Source organism: Archocentrus centrarchus, chromosome 9 (assembly GCF_007364275.1).
Source record: "Archocentrus centrarchus isolate MPI-CPG fArcCen1 chromosome 9, fArcCen1, whole genome shotgun sequence".
NCBI classification, from domain to species: domain Eukaryota; kingdom Metazoa; phylum Chordata; class Actinopteri; order Cichliformes; family Cichlidae; genus Archocentrus; species Archocentrus centrarchus.
Genome location: NC_044354.1, coordinates 1,510,851 through 1,532,832, shown reverse-complemented (window position 1 = coordinate 1,532,832; position 21,982 = coordinate 1,510,851). Strand labels below are relative to the sequence as shown.

General features: G+C 40.7%; 1 protein-coding gene across 3 annotated transcripts in view; it reads left to right on the top strand.

The window, feature by feature from the left end:
- Positions 1-3,179: 3,179 nt before the first annotated feature.
- The window catches only part of kcnt1b (potassium sodium-activated channel subfamily T member 1b), a 70,621-nt gene continuing 51,818 nt past the window's right edge, over positions 3,180-21,982 (top strand). Inside the window, exons 1-3 of one of the 3 annotated variants that reach the window (XM_030737106.1) lie at positions 3,180-3,259; positions 6,652-6,700; positions 8,554-8,724. In XM_030737106.1, coding sequence (XP_030592966.1) covers positions 3,193-3,259; positions 6,652-6,700; positions 8,554-8,724 — 287 coding nt within the window. In that variant the 5' untranslated portion in view covers positions 3,180-3,192. Of the gene's footprint in view, positions 3,260-3,925; positions 4,100-4,450; positions 4,636-6,651; positions 6,701-8,553; positions 8,725-21,982 lie in introns of those variants that run through there. The other 2 variants (XM_030737105.1, XM_030737104.1) reach the window with 2 other exon arrangements.

Below are 21,982 nucleotides of genomic sequence, written 5' to 3'. Positions count from 1 at the left end.
GGCAGTAGAAGACCGCATCATGTTCCACTCCTACCAGCAGCTAAGTGAATGAAACAAAGGCTGTGATTTACACAGGCTCACCAAAATTCAAAAATAGAAGTTTGTCAGTTCAGAGCGTGGTGGTTAGCACTGTTGCCTCACATCTAGAAGGTCTGGGTTCAAATCCACCTTGGTTCGGGCCTTTCTGTGTGGAGTTTGCATGTTCGCCCCATGTTTGAATGGTTTTCATCCCACAGTCCAAAGACATGCAGTTAGTGATAGCAGAGATAGGCTCCAGGTCCCCCCACAACTGTGAACAACTTAAGTGGAAGATGGATGGATGGGTCAGAGCGGTGTAAACAGCATGGATCCATCCTGCCTTTTATCAGTGGTTCAGGCTGCTGCTGGTGGTGTAACGGTGTGGGGGATATTTTCTCAGCACACTATGGGGCCCTCAGTACCAGCTGAGCACTGTGTAAAATGGTGACCAAACAACAATGATATCCATCGCACCACACTGGGACCAAAGCTTTTTTTTTAAAGCATACTACTACTACTGTGGTAGCTACTGTGTATGGTATCAGTGAGAGCAGTCTCACCACTCTGACTGTGACCCTAGCAGCCCTACCCACGTATTGTTCCAAAGTTCTGTTTGCAATGGGCAGCCAGTCTGGAGAAAGCTGCCTAAAAGGGTTGCAACCTTAAATGGAGAGAAGCTAAAATATCTCATTTCAGATAGTGAACAAACTGAGAACTGCATCCAGACACAATCCTTATTTATATAAGATAAATAAGGATTATATGGATGTAACAGGTACACTTAAAAAAAAAAAAACCTCATACTAATTTTCAACATTGAAAAAATAGACAAAAAAAACTCAGTTATTTTGTAAAATAACCTCAAATTTCCTGTTACTTCAATCATGCCTCAAATGTCCCTTGTAGACTTCAATGGTGCACTGCTTACTGTGGGAGGATCTGATGGTTTTACCCATCTGAAAACAAGAGAAGTTTACAGCCATGAAAACACTTGTAGGTAAGAGGAGAACCAATTTTGTGACAAAACTAATGTAAAATTATTGCTACAAAAATCAAATAATGCCATGAGCGCTGACATAATTTTGTTTTGATTTCCTGTAAATTAAGTTTGCAGGAAATATGCTATAAAGCCATAATGTAAACAAGCTATGAAATGAATCACTAATCAATTATATCAATTAGTAGTAGAGAGCCATAGAGAGGAAATGTATTTACACTAAAACATCAACAGGCCACAAATCCATTAGTACAAAATAGGATATTTTCATCTGCTTATCTATTTAGGGTTATGCAGCTGGAGCCTATCCCAGCTGCCATAGGAGACAAGGCAGGGTACACCCAGACAGAGACACAGCATTCACACCTACAAGCAACTTAGAAGCACTGATTAAGCCCTTGCATGTCTTAAGGCTGTGGGAGGAAGCCAGAACCACACAGACATGCAAACTCCACAAAGAAAGGCCCCAGCCAAATAAGGGATTTGAACTCAGGACCTTCTTGCTGTGAGGCAACAGTGCTAACCACTGCTCCACTGTGCTGCCTGAAATACAGTACTACTCAAAGGTTTGGACGCACTCACCCATTCATGTGCATGGGCAAGTGTGCCCAAACGTTTGACTGGTACTGTATATTGTATAAGATACACTAATACAATATAGTATATGATTCCCCAAAGGGTTGTGGTTTACACTGTGCTGGTAATAAGAGTATACCTGGATTTACATTCAGTATGCAGTTAGACAGGATGTAGCAGGTTCAGATAAGGGTACTGAAGGGAGAAATGTTGACTCCTACTTTGGTAAAAATCAAGATACAAAAAGAGAAGAGACGTCTCTTCCAAATGAGTTAAAATGTAAATGTCACATCACATCAATTAACGCTAAATAATAGTGTATGCAGGACAAAAATACACTTTAAATCAAGGCAGGATGTTGCTTATAGCCAGACAAATACATAGTCTCTTTATGATTCATGCACCATGCTCATGTACGGCTCCTATATATTATATATGCCTTCAGGCTGCTCGCTGAATCTGAGTGCTTCACTGTCTGAGCATGTTTCCCTTTCCATCTGTTTTTAGACACTTTGGAAGCATGAAGAGTAAGCATCCAGGTGGGAGAGTGGCTGTGCTGTGCTGAGACTCAACAATGCTCGTATTATATGAGCAGGACAGAAGTGTTAGAGAGAAATGCTCTAATGGATGTCGGCTCAGGGACACACTGTAATACAGTTCAAGTAAAGGCAGCAGAATAACTGTTTATTGGAAGAGTTCACCACAAAATGAGACGCAGCTGCATTAGTAGATGGTGACAGCTAACTAAAATCAAAGCACATTACATGCTGCACACTTTTGATAATAATTATGGTGTTTTTTTAAGCCTAAAGATTATACACAGATGAATCTGTGGAAAGTAGATTTCAAGAACAGGTCACATTTTGGATTGATAGAATTAAAATGCAGATCTTATATAGTTCTGAAAAAGAAAAAAACAATCAGACAAAGATGAGACTCACAAAAATGAATCAGCATTTAAAGAGACAGCAGCATATTTAGATGAGTTTTTGTTAATTCATGAGTGTGCTCATTAAATATTGTGGAGTAACAGGTATTAGTCATGTCTAAGTCATGTATTTGGATGCATAAATGAGGCGTTGAGGGGGAGAAACTCTAGTTTCCTGTTTTATCATCAATCATAGCTTCTTTCTAAATTGTTTCAATCAACTGGAGACGTCTTTAAAATGTACACAGGTGTCAGTCACATCATTTTGTGAGTTTATCGGACTATGCAAACATTTGTGACGTGGTAAATGATGGTAAATGACCCACAGCAATGACTGCAAAACAAAGTGCTTCACCATATTTCGTCAGTGAGCATGCTGAGTCTGCTGTGCGGCAAAGTAAGGAAACCAGACGGCTTAAGTGGAAAAGAAATCTGTGGGAATCAAGATCTTTAGTGAGATGAGTGAGTGAGTGAGATCTGACTGCTGGCATGGGAAAGCATAAGAGGCTGCGTGGGCTTTAAAACGATGACGCTCAGAGCTCTTTCCCCCGGAGAATAATGGGCTGAAATGTGGAGAGGCTGAGCACAAGAAACGCACACAGAGCATCGCGGCTTTTCCACAGACGCATACGAACCAGCAGTGGCTCCCTAGTCGTGCCGCTGCGCACACAGAATGAATATTTTTTTCAATGTGAGGGGGACAGTTGTGAGGCAGATAGCAGAGGACAGAGCTGTTGCAGGTATGTTTTAACTGGAAAAAAAAATACATGTATGCAGTTTTTCTGTGTGTTGTAGGAAGATACTGCAAGTGTAAGTTGCCAAGACTTTGCATGTACTGTGTATGCTCCATAAATGTTGCTGGATATTGATAAGAAGAAGAAGAAAATTCAATAAATAACTTATAATTTGGGGACTGTTGTGATGTTTTGGTCTTTTCCTGACCAATAAGTAGCTAAGTGTAAAGCTCCCCTCATGCATTTTATCATGTGCTGCTGGGAATATAGTTGCACTTTAATGCACTTTTTTGCCACCACATGACTCTGACTGATCAGGATATATCCACTGGACACTACCCATTAAATACCACCTCTTATAAAACATAAAAAGCTGTAATTTGTCTTGACATAACTTAATAAAATAAATAATTCTGCACTGTCATCGTTTTGGCAGAGACAGCGCAGAAGTGCAGTATCTATTGATCTATTGTTAGATTTTTCATTCCACTAAAAGCCTTTTTAAATGAGAACTTTCCTGTCTGCATCAAACGCTTCAGTTTCCTCAGCAGACACCGAATTATTCCAGGGTCGTCCGGCAGATGGCGCCGCACCTGGTGGGGGCTTCAGGTTAGGAAATCGGTGCCCCTCGCCTGCCATGTCCAGGTGAGGAAGGAGGATGACGATGCTGTTAGGACACCGTGGAAACCGGATGGACAGCGCGTTTACTTGATGTTTATATTTCACGTGCGTTAGCAGACGTCACGTGGCAGAAGACAACAATCAAGAGAAGCGGTGCTCACAGTGATTTTCAGAGCAAGGGTTGTTATATAACAGCAGCTGGAAACGGTGACAGGGGACTGCGAGGTAATTAAAAAGAAGACAACGTGGGACTGACAGTAACAGAGGTCCTCCTTCCGCCAAGAAATGTAGTCCGGCAACACTAGCAAACAAAGTTGTTGCTAAGCGACAAGAAAGTCAGTGGGCTTTTTTTTGGGGGGGGGGGGGGGGGGGGGCGCATTCATATTTGCATTTACTGTCAGGTGTGTCATAAACTGCGTCCGTGATTAAGTTGGAGAGGGAGGAATGGGAGGAAGTTAGCCGGTCGGGGACCATACTTGCTTTGCCATCAGGAGATTACAGTAGTGGGTTGATGGAGTTAATTGAACCCCCAATAATGCTGCTGGACCCTTCTTCCTCCCACCTCTGATCGTCGGACCTGACTCCGCCCCCAGCTTTTTTAATTGTCGGTTTCCAGCGATGACCGAGCTTTCGCGGATGCTCGTTGATGCGGAGCGTCCTGTGTCACACGTGCAGGGCAGCATGGCGCGTTCATGGAGGTATCTAAACCAAACCTGAGTTTACGATGCTGGGACCTCGGCCAGAAACGGGAACGCAGCCAGGTAAACACAGTTAGCCGAAAATAACGGGGAAGATGCACGCGAGTTTCTTTTGACGCGTGGAAGTTCAGTGAATATCACCAAGCTTATAATAAAGCTTTGCTGTAGATACTCACACAGTGTGCAGACGCTGTAGCATCAAGTAAGTTTTTTTTTTTTTTTTTCTGTTTTAATTTCCTATTTGTCTTGTGGTGAGCCTAAATACAGATGTTTTGTCATGACTGCTTTCCTGCTCTATTGGTGAGTGTAATAATTAAATACAGCCTGGTGGCAAATTAAATGAAGACCCTGAGCCCTTGGTGCTTGCAGTGAGGGTAGTCTGGTGGCTCTGATGGGCTGTGAGGAGGATTTTTCTGCCATGGTTTGTGTCCTCTTAGAGGGAAGCATGACTGAAAGTCAATACAGTGAACCAGCTTTATATTGATCCCCAGTGGTCTCTTCCCGGATGACACTGGCCTTTTTCATAGGGGCCACTGAATGGCTTGATGAGTATGAAAATAATGTGAGATAGCTTTAGAACATCATTTAATTACCATGCTTATGTACAGCCTAGTTTTCAAAGTTTTGTTGATAACTAACAAACTTTTTTAAAAATGTGTGGCAGTTTGATGACTGCGTTTCAAACAAACCACACCGATCCTTGTTTTAATCACAGATTTCTTTTCTGCTTGCAGACAAAACTGAACATCATGTTCAGAACAGTTAGTTTGGTCTGACCTTTTGAAATGCACAATTCTGAAGAAGATGACTGCAGATTTTTACAGCCGTCGTAAGTCGGCTTTTCTTCTTCTCACCCTGGTTCCTGTTGTTTATTTAGAGACAAGTTTCGTGCCTTCTCTGCACATGCTTTTCCTCGCTCCATCTGCTCTATTTGGTCTGAATCCACGGCATTCGCTCCATTTAGAGGAGACAGTGTCTGACCACAAGAAGCTTTTCTTTCCCTTTTATTGTGGTCACTTTGGGAGCCCCCTTAATGGACGAACCAAAGGTTGCAGGTTCTGTATTTTGTTATGCTGGATAAGGGACAAGCTAATTTTACTTGCATGGTGAATGTACAGTTATCTCTCTTTTATCTTTTCATCCAGTTCTTCTTTACTTCTAGAGTAAAGGACACATTGAGTGCACTGTGTTCTTTATTCTTCTGCATTTGCCACCTTTGTTTCCTGTTTCCTTTCTTTCCTCTCCACTGTACTCACTGTCACAACCTCACTCACTTTAATCTTTCTGCCCTTCTGAGGGTCTGTGCTTTCACTATTAATCAGGGAGATCATGTCTCTGGTTGCTATTAGCCCACACAAGGCTGCCCACACTGTACAATGAAAGCCTGTATGTATGAAAAACTCTATTACCCACTTGTTGTTCCCTCTGTAGACAGTTTAGTGAGAAATCAAAACCATATCAGCAGGAAATGCAGATTAATCTTGCAGCTGGAAATGTGAAGAATTTGCTTGAACTACACACGTGAATGGAGCCCATCTTGTTCAGCCACACAAAGCATACTTTTGTACTGCATACACTGTACATATACGTGCTGGTATTGCAGACATGTCTGTAATAATGACCTTTTCCTTGTTTTGTTTCTCGGGCAGAAAAATGTGCTAACAGCACAGCTCTTGGTGAGGGGATCCCTCCTCACTGTGTTTGCACAGATTAAAATGTACACAAGGGTGCCTTCAGTAAACACCTGCAGATAGCAGCTGAGTGATCTGCCCGACTTGCTGCTTCACACTTTATGGTGCGCCATAAAAAGTTAAGCACCATCACCTGGAGATGTTTGAGATGGTGAACGCAGTAATATCAGACTATACTGTTGCATAATTGTGTCGGTGTAATCCTGCTCTGTTTAAAGAGCAGAAGGTTGCTGATCTCTGAGTAGAGCTTAAGCTGTGAAACAGGCAGTGAATGTGATCCTGTTACATCCTTCAAAAGGTCTAAGAGGTGAATTTTTATAACTGTGTTTAATCTCATGCTGTCTTTTTCTCTCTCTCTCTCCCATTCGTCACTGACATCCCCCATAAGAGCCAGTGATGAGCCCTCCACGCCGATCATCGAGTTCCCATGGTGACAGGTAATTTCCTGAAAAATTTCCCTACATGTGTTGTTATGTGACAGGATGGGAACACGTACACTAATCAGCCATAATCTAAAAACCAGCTGCCCAATGTTGTGTAAATGCACCTCGTGCCACCAAAATAGCTTTTATTAGTTGTGCCCCTTACTTGGGAGCTGTGGGGGCTTCCTGTGGTGTATGGTACAGGTGCATTGGCTGATAGTCCTTTGGGATGTGGCCTCTATGGATTGCCTTATCAAACTGGGATTTAAGGATGCATTGTCCTCCTCAGAGAAGCATGTCCATGTTGAGTTTTTGGAGCTTGAAGTGGAAGTGTTTGGAGGATGGAGTGAAAGTGATATCAGCTCATGGAGGGTAGCTTAATTTGCAAGACTAGCTTGATTTCCATAGACTGCTAATTGGTGCTAAGGAACATCAAATAAAATGGTAGAATTTCACTCGTCAAAACTGGAGAACCCACATCTTTGATGGCAGGAAGCTGTACAATTTATCACGAGGCACCACCACCACAATAACACTGAGATCCAGTCCGTGACCCCTTGCAGAAAGGTGCCGACTATAGCTTCTGACACATTAAATGTTTGAAGGAAGAGAGAGCTGATGTGAAATAATGTTAATCGAGTTGATGGCGTCATGTTATGTTACTCTAAGTGTAATATAAGCTTCCCAGCAAGTGTTGCACCAAACCAGCATCCTTCCAGCTTCTGTCATTAGTAATCTCTGAGATTTTGACTGTTTGACATTCTGACAGTGAGAGCAGTCTCGCTGGCTGCAGCAGTTTTTAATTTGTCCATGATTTTATTCTTTGGGGATGTGGCTGCTTGCTCTTCTGTTGTGTAGCAAATGCAGACACATACTCAGACACTGTCATGTATGATATATAATGTAAATAGGTTGCATTTTTGTATGTGTATTTCCCTGACTCCTTTGATGGGGCATTTTTTTCCTTTTTGAATAATGCATGCAGTTGTATTTTTCTTTTATTTCAGCTGTTTCAGCTGTGACACAAGAGCTTCATTATCTGAACATTATCAGCTGTGCTCACTGTGTCATCCTCATAAATGGATTTCATGTTTACTTGAAGTTTCATAGACCCGATAATGGGCCCTCTCTGTGGTTTTCCTTTTGTCCCATATGAATAAATTGCCATGTGAGCATTACAGTAAAATGGATGATCATTGTGATTGCAAACAAATGCATAATACAACTGTAACTATGCCTACATTTGTTTTGAATCCTTTGACAGACTTTTCAATCAGTAAATCAGCATCCTTCTATCTTCTATCATTTGTAATGAAGCACACTCTGAGGCATTGCCTGCATTTTAATTTCAGTAGTTGTATATAACTATGTTGTTTGCTAAATTTGTACATAAGGTTTTGAAAAGTGCAGGGTCTCCCATTAGAAATTGGATTCTTCTGATATTGGTACAAAGAGGGCCAAGAACTAGTGTCAAACTGAATGCCATCTGGATCTGATTCAGGTTCTGGTCTTGAAGGCTGCCTGAATTTTAGATCCATTTAACACATATTTTTGGCCACATCTCAGCTGAAAAAAAAAAATCATTCTCATTGGTTGCAGTAAGAAGCATTTTACTATTGTCCGTGGACATGTAACATTTGATCAGGATATGCAAATATCTGACATAACTTTTGACTCTCTATCAACCCCATCACTCAGTTCCCCTGTAACCGCCCACCTGACAAATCCGGTATTTTCTCATTATAAGAGATAAAGCTTTTACAAACAATGAAAATGATCATAAAATGAAAGTTATTTTACGTGAACTTTTTAAACCTCGGAAGCAGACAGGTTGCTGAGCATATTCTGCTGTCTTTCTCGTCATACAGGCCATCCACTGAGACGGTGCAGAAAAACAACAGCAGCAGCAGCTCAGGTGTTATTCTGGACATCTCAGCTCTCAAGATGGCCGATGTGGATTCAGGAGTGCCTCCTCTCCCACCTCGTTACCGATTCAGGGACTTGCTGCTGGGGGACCAGACATTTCAGAATGATGACAGGTAGCATGAAAAATACACTTTATTTTTGTGTCTGCCATGTGAGAGGCTGCCTATGGATATTGTGTGCAGTGGGGAATTTTTTTGTACAGCAACAACAGAGAAACTGGTGTCTTGCACCCCTAAATTATGAACTTGACTTTGTTCATCACATTTCTACAGAAAAAAGTCTTTCATAAGCAAATGCTAATATATTGAACAAATTTGATATTGTACTGGCCAGATTACCACTAAAATAAGAAAACCAATTTAAACTGGCTTGGTTGCTTAACAGTTGTGATGAGGTTTGTTTTTCACGGTATAGCTAGTTAAAGAATATATATTCATCTGAGTGTAAAATATCCCATTTCTTTACTCTTGACTGGTGCTACAGTCACTAGAGTGCTGGAGTGTTTGGGAGTACAATTATTGCTGTGGTTGGAGAGGCAGACCAACAGATGCTGTTTGCTACCCAAGAGGGGAAGAATTAGCCTCAGCCATGGCTGAGTGCTGTGGAGCTCTCCGTGGTGCTGAAACAAAGGCCTCTCACTAAAGGATCAGCAGTCACTTGTACAAAGAAGAAACTGACAGGCAGTGCTTTATATAGTAGTCTTACTGTTGATTGGTCAGCAAATTTATTTTAAGGGGGGGGGGGGCACACGGCACTGCTGTTAGTTGTAATTTCTAGTTGAAAGGAAGTCAAGGGAAGTGACATTAGTTTTCAGTTTTCCTGGAATGATGACAGCTTCCACAAGATGTGTGGCTGTGTTCTCAGTACTTTTGTCCTGATGCATTTGATCCAGTTAGTCCACTAAAAGACTTACGAATGCTGCTGGTTATAAGCAAATAATAAAATAAAATGATTTGCCTACAATTTTATCTCACAAGGAGTCCAAACAGCCTCTGAAAACACACTAATCAATGTCAAAAGTTTGGACACACCTTTTCATTCAGTGGTTTTTCATTATTTAAAAATTGTCTGCATTGTAGAATAAAACTAAAGTCATCCAAACTATGACAAAATACATATGGAATTATTTAGTAAACAAAAAAGTGTTAAACAAACCAGAATATGGTTTATATTTTAGATTCTTCAAAGTAGACACCTCCTGCTTAGATGACAGATTTGCACATCTTGGCATTTTCTCAGTCAGCTTTATGAGATAGTCACCTGGAATGGCTTTCAGGTAACAGCTGCGCCTCGTCAAGAGTTCATTTCTTGAATTCCTTGCCCTCTTAAAGTGTTGTGAAGAGGTAGAGTTGGTAATACAGTGAATAGCCCTATTTGAGTAATGTTTTAATCCATATTATGGCAAGAACTTCTCAACAAAGTAAAGAAAAACGACAGTCCATCATTACTTTAAGAAATGAAGATCAGTCAATCTGAAACATTTCCAGAACTTTGAAAGTCTCCTCAAGTGCAGTCGGAAAGACCGTCAAACATCTAAATCATATTTTGGTTTAACATTTTTAAGTTTACTACATGATTCCTTATGTGTTCCTTCATAGTCTGGATGACTTCAGTATTAATTTACAATTTAGGAAAAAAAATAAAAACATTGAATGAAAAGGTGTCCAAACCTTTGACTGGTGCTGTATCTGACATTCTTGTGCAAATAAGATGCAACTGAAGGTGGTCATCACATCCTGGCCGGAAATTAGGGACAATAATATTTATGTGGGTGAACATGACCTCTAATGGTGCATTTACATAATACAAATTTGCATCCCCAACAGCCAACAGGAGGAGGAGACCACTGATAACTTAAATCAAGTTACAGTTAAAAACATTTTCAGAACTCATTTTTCTCTAAGCCCTCTCCTTTTTTTTTTTTTTTGCTCCTGTCTCTAGAAGTGAAGTTGAATCAGACGGCTCCAGCTGCCCTCAAACAGTGTGAATAAACTAGTTTTCCATTTCTCATTGTGGCATCAGGGTAATCCCAGCTAAATTGTTTTAAGCAATGCAATGAGGTGTAAATTTTTTGCAGTTGAAATGTTGTAACTCCTGCAAAACAGTGATTTCCCCTTTATTTAGGTCTGTGATGCCAAATGTGCATCAAGTTGCCTCACTGGATAAACTGCATAATCGCTCCACACAGAAACTTTGCTTTCTGTTATGGTGTGTATTCAGTTCAATTCAATTAAAAAACAAGGAGGTTTTATCTCACAAGGAGTCCAAACACCCTCAGATAGCGAGTGAAAGTAGCTTAAAGCAACAGGTAAGATGGGGAATTTTAGACTATCTTTCTGCTAGGCTACTGCAGTCGCTGCTTCTCCAAGCATATGCATGACTTATATCTGAAATTCTGTGAGATAAAATTATAGGCAAATCAAATGCTAATATATTGAACAAATTCGATTTTGTACTGGCCAGATTACCACTAAAATAAGAAAACCAAGTTAAACTGGCTTGGTTGCTTAACAGTTGTGATGAGGTTTGTTTTTTCACGGTATAGCTAGTTAAAGAATATATATTCAGCTGAGTGTAAAATATCCCATTTCTTTACTCTTGACTGGTGCTACAGTAATTAGAGTGCTGGAGTGTTTGGGAGTACAATTATTGCTGTGGTTGGAGAGGCAGACCAACAGATGCTGTTTGCTACCCAAGAGGGGAAGAATTAGCCTCAGCCATGGCTGAGTGCTGTGGAACTCTCCATGGTGCTGAAACGAAGGCCTCTCACTAAAGGATCAGCAGTCACTTGTACAAAGAAGAAACTGACAGGCAGTGCTTTATATAGTAGTCTTACTGTTGATTGGTCAGCAAATTTATTTTAAGGGGGGGCACACAGCACTGCTATTGGTTGTGATTCCTAGTTGAAAGGAAATCAAGGGAAGTGGCATTAGTTTTCAGTTTTCCTGGAATGATGACAGCTTCCACAAGATGTGTGGCTGTGTTCTCAGTACTTTTGTCCTGATGCATTTGATCCAGTTAGTCCACTAAAAGACTTACGAATGCTGCTGGTTATAAGCAAATAATAAAATAAAATGATTTGCCTACAATTTTATCTCACAAGGAGTCCAAACAGCCTCATATAATGAGTGGAAATAGCTTAAAGAATCTGGTAAGATTCTTTTGCTTACTTTTAGAAGCTAGGCTACTAGGCTACTGCAGTCGCTGCTTCTCCAAGCATACGCATGACCTATATCTGAAATTCTGGGAGATAAAATTATAGGCAAATCATTTGGTTTTAGTCTTTGCTTATAACTAGTAACATTTGGAAGTCTTTTAGTTTAGCGCCTTGAGGCAGCTGTTTGTTGTGATTTGGCGCTATATAAATAAAATTGAATTGAAGAGTTCACTGACTGGGTCAAATCCATCAGCACAAAAGTGCTGAGAATGCCGCCTCACGTCTTGTGGAAGATTTTGAACACAGAAAATGACAGAAAACAGAACTCTCCCTGTGTAGAGGTGCTGTTGTTGCACAGATGCTGATTTTGCCCCACTCTCAGGATTATCTTCATTTTGTGTCAGAATCAGAATCAGAAGGTTTTTATTGCCATATGGGTGAACAGGTTCACAGCATTAGGAAATTGCTGCGGTACTTCGTGCTTACAGAAAAAAAAAAAAACAAATAAGTATAAAAATTATAAGACAATATACAAGTATACAAATTGCAAATATACAGAGATATTAGAGCTATAACTATAGCACAATATTACAAAATTACAAAATATACAGTGCAGAGACTAATTAAAAGATAAAAGAATGTAGACTATATTCCACTAATATGTACATCAGTGCAATCAGACAGGTGCATAGACATAGGGTCATCAGCGTTTGTGGAGGGTGGTGGTAACAGTCTTAGGGTAATTGTTCATGAGTCCAACAGCAGAGGGGAAGAAACTGTTCTTATGGCGGGAGGTTCTGGTCCATATGGACCGTAGCCTCCTGCCTGAGGGGAGAGGGTCAAAAAGTCTGTGCCCAGGGTGAGAGTGGTCGGCTGTGATCCGACCTGCACGCCTCAGTGTCCTGGAGGTGTACAGGTCCTGGAGAGATGGGAGGTTACAGCCAATCACCTTCTCAGCAGAGTGCACAACGCGCTGTAGTCTCTGTTTGTCCCTAGTGGTGGCTTCAGCGTACCACACAGTGATGGAGGAGGTGAAGATGGACTCAATGATGGCAGTATAGAACTGCACCATGGTCCTTGCTGGCAAGTTGAATTTCTTCAACTGCCGCAGGAAGTACATCCTCTGCTGGGCCTTTTTGACAACAGAGGTGATGGTGGGCTCCCACTTGAGGTCCTGGGTGATGGTAGTTCCCAGGAAGCGATTGTGTAATGTGTCTTGTGTAATGTGTAAGACACATTACACATTGTGTAATGTGTCTTGTGTTTTTCTCCTCACTTACGATATGATCAGGTTCAAATTGAAAAGGTTGAACAGAAAACATGTTTTTCTTGCTGTTAAGCTTAAAGATTGGGACCATTAGTTGTCACTACTCAGGCTGGATTGCTATGTAAAAGGTGGTGATGGCCTGCAGGCTAAAGGATTTTTTTCAGACTTTCTAAAGACACTACATTTACAGTTTAACATTTTTACACTTTTAAAAGGATCAGATTGAAACAGCTGATGTCAATGTTAATATGTGTCTGTCTTCATAGTTAAGGATTCTTTTTAAATGATCTTCTGAACACTGCTATAAACTGTTGCCTGAGGTTTTACAACCAAAACGAAAACACAGTGGTCACTTCAGCTGAAATGGTTTGTTTGTCAAAAAGTAATTTTTTTTTTTGTCCAGTTATTCAGTACTGTTTGATTTTCAGAGGTTTGTAAGATTTCAGTAGCTGATCCTTGCTCACAACGAGCCAGCCTGTAAGCCTTAATTCATGAACTGCAGTGGACTGCTGGCATATGCTTCAGTGCACCACCACTGTTCCTGTTATTTCTCTGTTTACTTGCTCAGAGTCTCTGGGGTTCCCTTCAGTTAAACGTCATCAGTAGGTTTTAGAGCAATGCAAGGTGTGTCTGCAGAAAACATTTAGAGCAACAGAACAGTACTCAATCCTCTCCTGCCCCCCCTATCCCACCCACACACACGTTTATTGGTCCTATGTACTTTCCCAAAGGATGCAGAGATTTCCCTTACTGCATGCCAGCCTTTTACTGTTGATAATGCAGAATATAGCTCATGCTGTGTTTAAATGATGTGGAACTAGGTAGCAAAAGGTTCATCTTTTTTCCCTTATGGGTACTGTTTCATGTATCTTAAGAATGTTCCCCTTCAAATGAATGTTTTGCTGAACATTATTGAATTGCAGAGGGCAATTAGAGCTTGTTGCTTAGCTACCAGCACATGTATGCCTTAGTCTGTGTGTGTACACATGTGTATGCACATTCTTGGTGTTGCCACAGAGCCATGTAATTCACAAATCCTACCATGAACAACAAATAACCAAATCTAAAAACAGCTGTAAATAAATAAAAAGGAAAAGCAGCAGAAAGTGCACTGCTGTTGAAACTGTCTTCTGCCAGTGCAGAGTAACGACTATTTTCTGAGCTCTGGAGTGGAAATTCAAACAGACGATGTCACTAGGCTTTGGGGACACACTTTTTCTAGCTTGATGATGTTCTGCTCATGGGTTTTGATGTTGACTATTTCCTGTGCTGAACCCTCATCAAGTGTGAAGCCTGAAAACAAATTCCCTCCCAGAGGGAGGAATCGGCACCTCCATGCCCCGATGACCTCCTGCATCTGCTTTTCTTTCGTTCGTCGTGATGTGCTTTCAGAGTTAACTCAGTAAACGTAGACATGAGGGGAGTAGCTACGTGTGGTCAATAAAGGAGTTCACCAAGGCACCCAGTTATCAAAACCATGTAAAGGGGGTGGGTGTGTGTGTGTGTGTGTTTTGTGGGGGGGGGGGGGAGATAACATATTTATCATCTGGCAACTTTCATAAAGTTATGTTGATGAGGTCATTCATTGCCCATGTAATACTTGTGAATCTGTTAGGTTTTCGTATTACGCTCTGCAGTGATTACCATCTTGTGAATCATTCGAAGTCTGACCGTGAAAGCCAAGAGATAAATCCACAAAATGGCTTTTTGGAAAAATCTTTCATGCATGTAGTGTTATTGCTACCCAGATTTTATTGACATAAGTTAGATGAAATTGCCCAGTTGGAGTTTTGTTTACAGCCTGTCTGAAAATTTGTACTTAAATCTGCGTTGTTGTAGTTGTAGTTGTGTCTAAGTGTCCTCAGCTCTGTAGAGAACTAGGGAAGGCAAAAGTCAGGTAATTAAACTGTACTTTTTTTTCTTTTGCCTGGATGTAAACACACTGAGTGTGGAGAAGTGCCTGACTGTCGGTGTGAATGTGTTCCTTGGTGTTTTTCTGTCTATACACAAATTCAAGTTGTTCAACGTGTGACAGTCCAACAGTATTAAGCCCTTCTGTGCTGTCTGTGTAAGTGTTTCCCTGTGTTTCCGCTCATCTCTTTGTGTCTGTAGTGTGGATGTGGGCGTGCAGTGTAGATGCCTGTGTTGGGAGGAGGGGGGGAATCTCCCTCCTGGACTGTCATTATCTCCAGGGTTGGATTTCAGAGGGCCATAATGATGACTTGGCTGTGTGGGCACTGAAGAGCAGCATTCAGACTGAAGTCAAGCTATTTTTGTGTGTGTGTGTGTGTGTGTGTTCTACACAGGTGTTCGTGTATGTGCCCTGAGTGTGGGCACACTAGTGTGTGTGTGTGTGTGTGTGTGTGTGTGTGTGTCAGTATCTGATTATACATCTGTGTGTATGTGGGTTTATTTCTCAGTCTTCCAACCAGCTAACCTCAATCAGAGTCAGAAATGGAAACAGCCCACCAAATAAGTGTATAGATGCCAGCAGAGTTGAAAACAGAGCAGCAAGAAGGAAAATTAGTTGAATCTATTTTATCTCTTTGTTCTCTTGTTTGGGTTTTTTTTTCTGTCCTCTAACCAAGGCAGGATCCTGATGGGTGTGAAGCTGCCCGGGTGAGCAGTGTTAATTGGTCACTTAATTGACTCAGCACCTCGTTGTGAGTCAAATAGTGCCACTTGGAATGGTGATCCAGTATTCCTGTCAGTGCTCCTGTCAAGGAGCAGCTGGCCTCAGATTTGGATCATTTATTCATATTGCTGTTAAAATAATTTATAATTATTTCATGAACCTAAATTTATTGTCTGATGCTGTATATTTCTGTTAAATCAAAAATGTAATGTTTTGAAAAGGGGGGTTGCATCACTTGGCTTCACCATGTTTTTGTCCTGACCATGTACTGCAGGGCCGAACTCCATGAAGAATTAAACATCCTGAGACAATATTTGTGCACTGATACTGGCAGCAGCTGTTTTTGCACTGATTCTGTGGCAGAAGTGGCTACTGGGATTTGATGCCTGGATGATTTCAATCCGACCGAATTCAGGAGGCTGATAAGATAGAGAACAAAGACAAAGGGGGATACGATGAGCAGAAGGAGCACAAAAACCCAGAGGACAGGCATGTTGGAATGAGATTTTTTTTTTTTTTTTTGTGTGGGGGGGGGCAAAGGACCAGAGGGAATGTGATGAGTAAAACTGTAAAGATAAGGATGGTTAGGTCCAGCTAGAGACTATCATGCAATCACATCACACCAGGTACTCTTCCTACTGCTGTTTCAGTGCATGCAGCAAGTTTCTTTGGTCACACAGAGGGGCAGCAGTGGAAACAGCTGTTAATTTTATGTCCTTATACCTTTCATCACTTGTCTTAAACTTTTACAGCTGTGTTGAGCATTTACATTTAATGCAAAGTTTCTGATCTATTTTGATTGGCTGTCCACAATTTTACTAGCTTCAGGAGCCGCTTCATTTGACTTTGCTTTCAAAGAAGACATTTGCAAGATGTTTATGGTTTGAAGTTACAAGCTATGCTCATCCATCAGACTGTTTGCAAATAGTAATGATATCATTTGTGGGTGAAGCCATACAAAAAGTGACAGCTCTGCAGTACATAGCTTTGTATGGAAAAACAACATGTATACAAAGGAAAAGAAAAAATACATTTTTGTACTTTGCATTCACCTCCAGGACATGGAATACCAAGATTTGTTGATTGATTTTTCTTTTTTGTTGTTGTTGTTTTTTGTATATGTAACAAACCAATGTACCACCTATAGTTAGAGGCAAGGACATAAAATGCAGCTGTACAATATGTGGGCGATGATAAACACTCAAACTATTTACTGCAAGTGCTTCCACTGGCTCAAGCTTGAGTAAGCGAACAATGAGAGGGCAAAGTCTGGGCTCTCTGGATCCATGGATGCCTCCTGTAATGCATCTTCTGTCATCATGTTGTAACCACAATGATTAAAAACGTGGTCCAAGTGCTTTAAGTTTATGTTCCTTCATAGTCTAATGTAGATGTAATATCACAGAATATCATAATGTGACCCACTCATTCACTAAATACTTGCATAATGTTCTGTTAACCAAGTCTACTGACAGTGTAACTTTGTTCAGTTGTAAATCTTAAATATTACGTCTATATTTCATTTAGTCCGGTTTGTTTATTGGCTTTCCATCATAAACCTCTGCATTTTGCTTTAAAGGGCATCTTCAATAACAGCGTTCTGTAAAAATAACTGTCGTGGTCTTTTTTTCTTTTTTGAACATTTCCAGTGGCACAATAAAGATTGCAGGGTTCTCATCAATGCAGGTCACTGCAGCTGTGAAGTTAAATACTCTGGTATTGATGTGACATTTATGGTATTGTTTCCCCCAATTTTTGTTGCTGGCATTAAATGGCGGCTGTTGCTTTATCTGCTCTGGCAGGCATTCTAATTAAGCTATTATCTGTTTGCACGCTGTCCAAATTATTAGAATGTTATGATAAAGGAGGAACAACAACTTGAACACCATGAGACATATAGCATCTCAAATTATAACCTGTTAGCATCCAGACGTCATCTCACCTAAAAGTCTGATGTGCTTCAGTGTGTGTGTGTGTGTGTGTGTGTGTGTGTGTGTTGTTACTGGTGACATGCACATTTCCGCTTAGCAAACAGAGCTTGAAATTGAGACCATAGGTGGCATTAGTCATCACCATCAGCACAGAGTGGGTGGGCGACACTTAAGGACCGCTAGACTTCTCATTAGCAGCAGTGTGGCCATGTTTTTCTTGACATGCTGTGAGTTTAAGGGTTGTTGTTGTTGTCTTCACAATGGAGTGGAGGCCCTAACCGCATCCAATTTCTCTTTATTTTGAGACAAGTTTCTGTGAGAATTTGTTCAGCCAGTGAGCGGAAATGGTGGAAATGAGCGTGTCAAAGCATTGTATCGCTAAAAAGCTCAATTTGTTGGGAGCTCTGTTTCAGGGATTTCTGCACAGATTTATTTCCCCTTAGCACAGTGGAGGTATTAGTGAAAGTGGCACAACCTGCTTAAGCAGAAAGGAATGAGTATGCAGCTCTCATAAAAGGTTTTATTAGTCTTTATATGAAATCATTTGGAACATCATAGTGGCTGAGTGTGTAGTCTCTGAGGGATAGCTCAAGTGGGTCTTGCAATTAGAGAAAGTCAGCAACGGGAGAATTTATTGAAGGCGGTGCTTGAGAAGAATTAAGATTTCAGTTACCCCCTCAGTATTAGTTTCTCTTCTGGGCCGTTGCATCTTTGAGCCTTGAAATCTCTGGTGCATTTGCCGTTTAGCTCTTGTGCTTTGTCTTGCCAACTTAATTAGCATCGGTGGACTTGGCCTGTCAGACTTTAATAAGCAGATGTGATGATGGAGGCATTTGGATGAGGTTGTAAACACAGAAGAGGGAGCTCCAGTGTCGAGGATGCATGTACAGCTCCACATAGTGGATTATTTAGCAATGGCCAACCACAGCTCCGTCCACTGGTTCTAAGGGTCTAGCAAAATGGCAAGACCAAAATACTAAAGCTACCTTTGAATTGGAAAACATGTTTTTGTTAAAGATTACAGTCAAGGCAAAAAGCTGCTTTTTGTAACCTTTAACACAAATTAATTATCACTTATTAAGTATCTTATTTTGCCTTTATGTGGTGTAGGGTGATTTTATCTGTGGTGCTGTGCTTATGTAGTTCTCCTGCCTAAGGCAATCAGGTAAATGTTTCATAATCAATATAGCTGTTGTGGTTCACTGATCATGAATGTGCAGCATTATTTTAGGAAAGAGCCCCGTGGCAGCCCTTTCAAGTAATTCACCTGCCTGCCAATCACCTGATGACTTTTTCATCTACTGTCTGCAGCACCTTACATCATAACAATCCATTTTAGCACAATCTGTGTTCCTTTATATGCAGTCGTCCCTGGTTTGTGTATTGTACCTGTTGTGGAATATTGATATAGCAGTGTTGCTGGCTCATGAGTAGACCGGGGCCTGTACAGTATTTAGCATAATTTGACATGTTATCAATTCTGTGGCATAAGCTTCTAAAATCTGTAATATATTAATGTATGACGGTCTTAAATGCTGCATGGCTTCAAGCGATGCACTTTATAGTTTCTCTTCCATTGTGTTGAATTTAAATGCACCACTGAATTTTTCTTTATGCCAGTTCCTTCAGGTCAGTGATGAGTTCTGAACAGCAGTTTGATTGATTGTTAGTGAAATGAAAATTACGGGTATTTTTACATTTCTCCATTTTATAGCTGTTTGATGTTTTCATGTAAGGCAAACGAGGACAACAGCGTCACAAATCTGTGGTACAGCGTCATGCTGGAAGCAGCTGTTTTATTCATGAAACTGTGACCGTTTTACCATTAATGTGGGTTAATGAAAGTGCCAGAAATATTTCAGAAAGGTTTCAAAGGGAAGTTATTTTGTAATTGTATCTGGGTGAGGGGGGGCGGGGGTACTGAAGAGTTTACTGAGACTGATGTGGTATCAATAAATGCTGCTCAGCTTGAAATAGTGTTTCTTAATACTTCAGCAAGTTTTCTCTGGTCATGATTGAAAGAAATTATTTAACAGTCCCATTGACATTTTGAAGATTGTGTGTTTCTTCTGATTATTATTATTTTTTGGTGGAAGCACATGCTCTGGCATACTCATTCTACCCCAGAGAGGTCTCCGTAGTCATTTTAATTTTTGGAAGAAAACATAAGGTTATGACCGATAAATCATTATTGAACCTTTTTGCATCAAACAGCCTGTGGCAAATTTACAGTCAGCAAGCCGTGGCGTCCCTGTTTGCAGTGCTCAAATGCATGTGTACACTCTTGTAGCTAAGCCTGCCAGTGGTACTGGCTAGACTTCTTCCTCCTCTTTGGCTACGCTGAGCACAGGGAGACAGCTCGCCCATAGCAGCGCTAGCTCACTGCCTTAATATGTTTTGACAGAGGAAGCATTATCACAGCTCTTGATGCCCATTTGCAGCACGAAGCTGAGGCGCGCCCAATGATTACAGAGACTTACTGTTAAAGGGAGGCCTGATTGCTCACCAAGACTTATTAAGTCCATCAGCAACTTTGTTTTGCTCTCATAAGGACAGTTTTTGCTTACCGCTTAAAATCAGAAAGAAAAGGAAGTCTGCCAGTTTTTTGTAGTGCTTCATATTTTGTAGTTAAGCTTTTGGTCACTTTGCTAAAGGTAAGTGTAACTGTTTCCTCTCTAGTGCTTTTTTTTTTTTTAATCCCACTATATGAGGGTATATTTCTGAACAAATACCTCGGCTGCATGTTTTGCTTCCAGCTCTGCAGTGTGATGGCAGTGGTGTCATGGCACAGCATGGTGCTGCATACATCAGCACTGCCCCCAAATCCACATTCCCTTTTTGTTTTGTCCTTTAATCGTAGCAGCTGGAAGTTATTCATCTTTCATCATTTTGTTTAGTTGTTCTGCCAAGCATCTCTAACTGGAATGCTATACCAGCTATACCCGACCGACAGGATTCACTCTCTCTTAGCCTGTTTGTTATAGCCCTGCATTTTGCTACGCTCTAATATAATTTATGCACATATCCAGTGTGAATGATGCTACTCGGTACTGGATCAACTTCTTAGATTACTATTGCATCTACTGTATATTAGATTTGCTTTTCTGGGCTCAGTTTGTGCTTTATTAAATCGTTTATACTTAATTTCACCCTGATTTTGGATTTAGGTTTTACGAGCTTCTCAAGTAATTGTAATGATATTAATTACTGCAGCCTCGCAGGACATGAAACCCAGGACTGTACTAGCATCTGTGTCATTGGATATACTGTAAAATACATTAAAGCAGGACTACCTGATTCCTGCTTTGTCTACAGTTTTTTCTTTCTTTTCCTCTCTCTGTCTCTGCTGCTGATGTGGGATCAGTCTGCAGTCCTCTACTTCACCACAAAGTGTCTCTCTGCTCAAATCTGTGCCTCTCTTCCTTCTACTGATGAACTCATTTACATCCCACTGTTTGGTATTATGCCACCCAGCATACCATGCCATTCACTATCTTCTGTTTTTTTTTTTGTTTTTTTTGTTTTGTTTTTTAAATGATTTGGCCTGTTTCCTTATGGTCAGCTAAGACCCCTCCAGCACTTGGAGCACAGGCAGTCTTGGCGAGAACACGTGGCCCTTTTTTTTTTTTTTTTTTATTTAACCTTTATTTATACAGGTAGTCCCATTGAGACTCAGTGTCTCATTTGCAAGAGAGACCTGATACAACATGATTCATTTATCAGCATATTTGCAGTTTGAATTGCTGCATTGTGCTGACTGACAAATATTTATACAGAGATAACTGACTTTAGAAGCATTGTCACCAATGTCTTTGAGTGTGCACTCATAAAGTGACCCTGTGATCCTGTTGAGAGGTACTGAGTAATATCAACGGGTGTTTCTCAGATTTTATCCACCCTGTTTCCCACTCTGTAAAATACAGTAAAACAGCACCATAAACTGCAGCTTCCAAAATACAATTGAATCAGCGTGTCTTTAGAGGAGTGCAATAAGGAAAAGAGAACATTAACCAATCCAGCAATGGATCCTACTTTCATAAAAGGACTGTTGTAACAGGCTGCTTTACTGCCTACTAAGTGTACTGAAATCCAAACTGAGTGTATACTATAGTTACAGACTGAACTCTTAAAGCTGTTCACACCTAAATCTCTCAGTACTTGTGACCACAAAGATTGAGGAAGTACAATTTTTTTTCATCCATAAGCCAGCCTCTCTAATTCCCAGGGTACTATTAACAGATAATGTGTTTCCTGAAGGCTGAACTCAGAACAGCATCTGCATCAGATGTGGACTGTGTAATGTGTTTTTTTTTTTTTTCTAAATGCATTACCAATGGGGATCCAACATGTATGACTGCTCTGGCTGAATTATTAGCACACC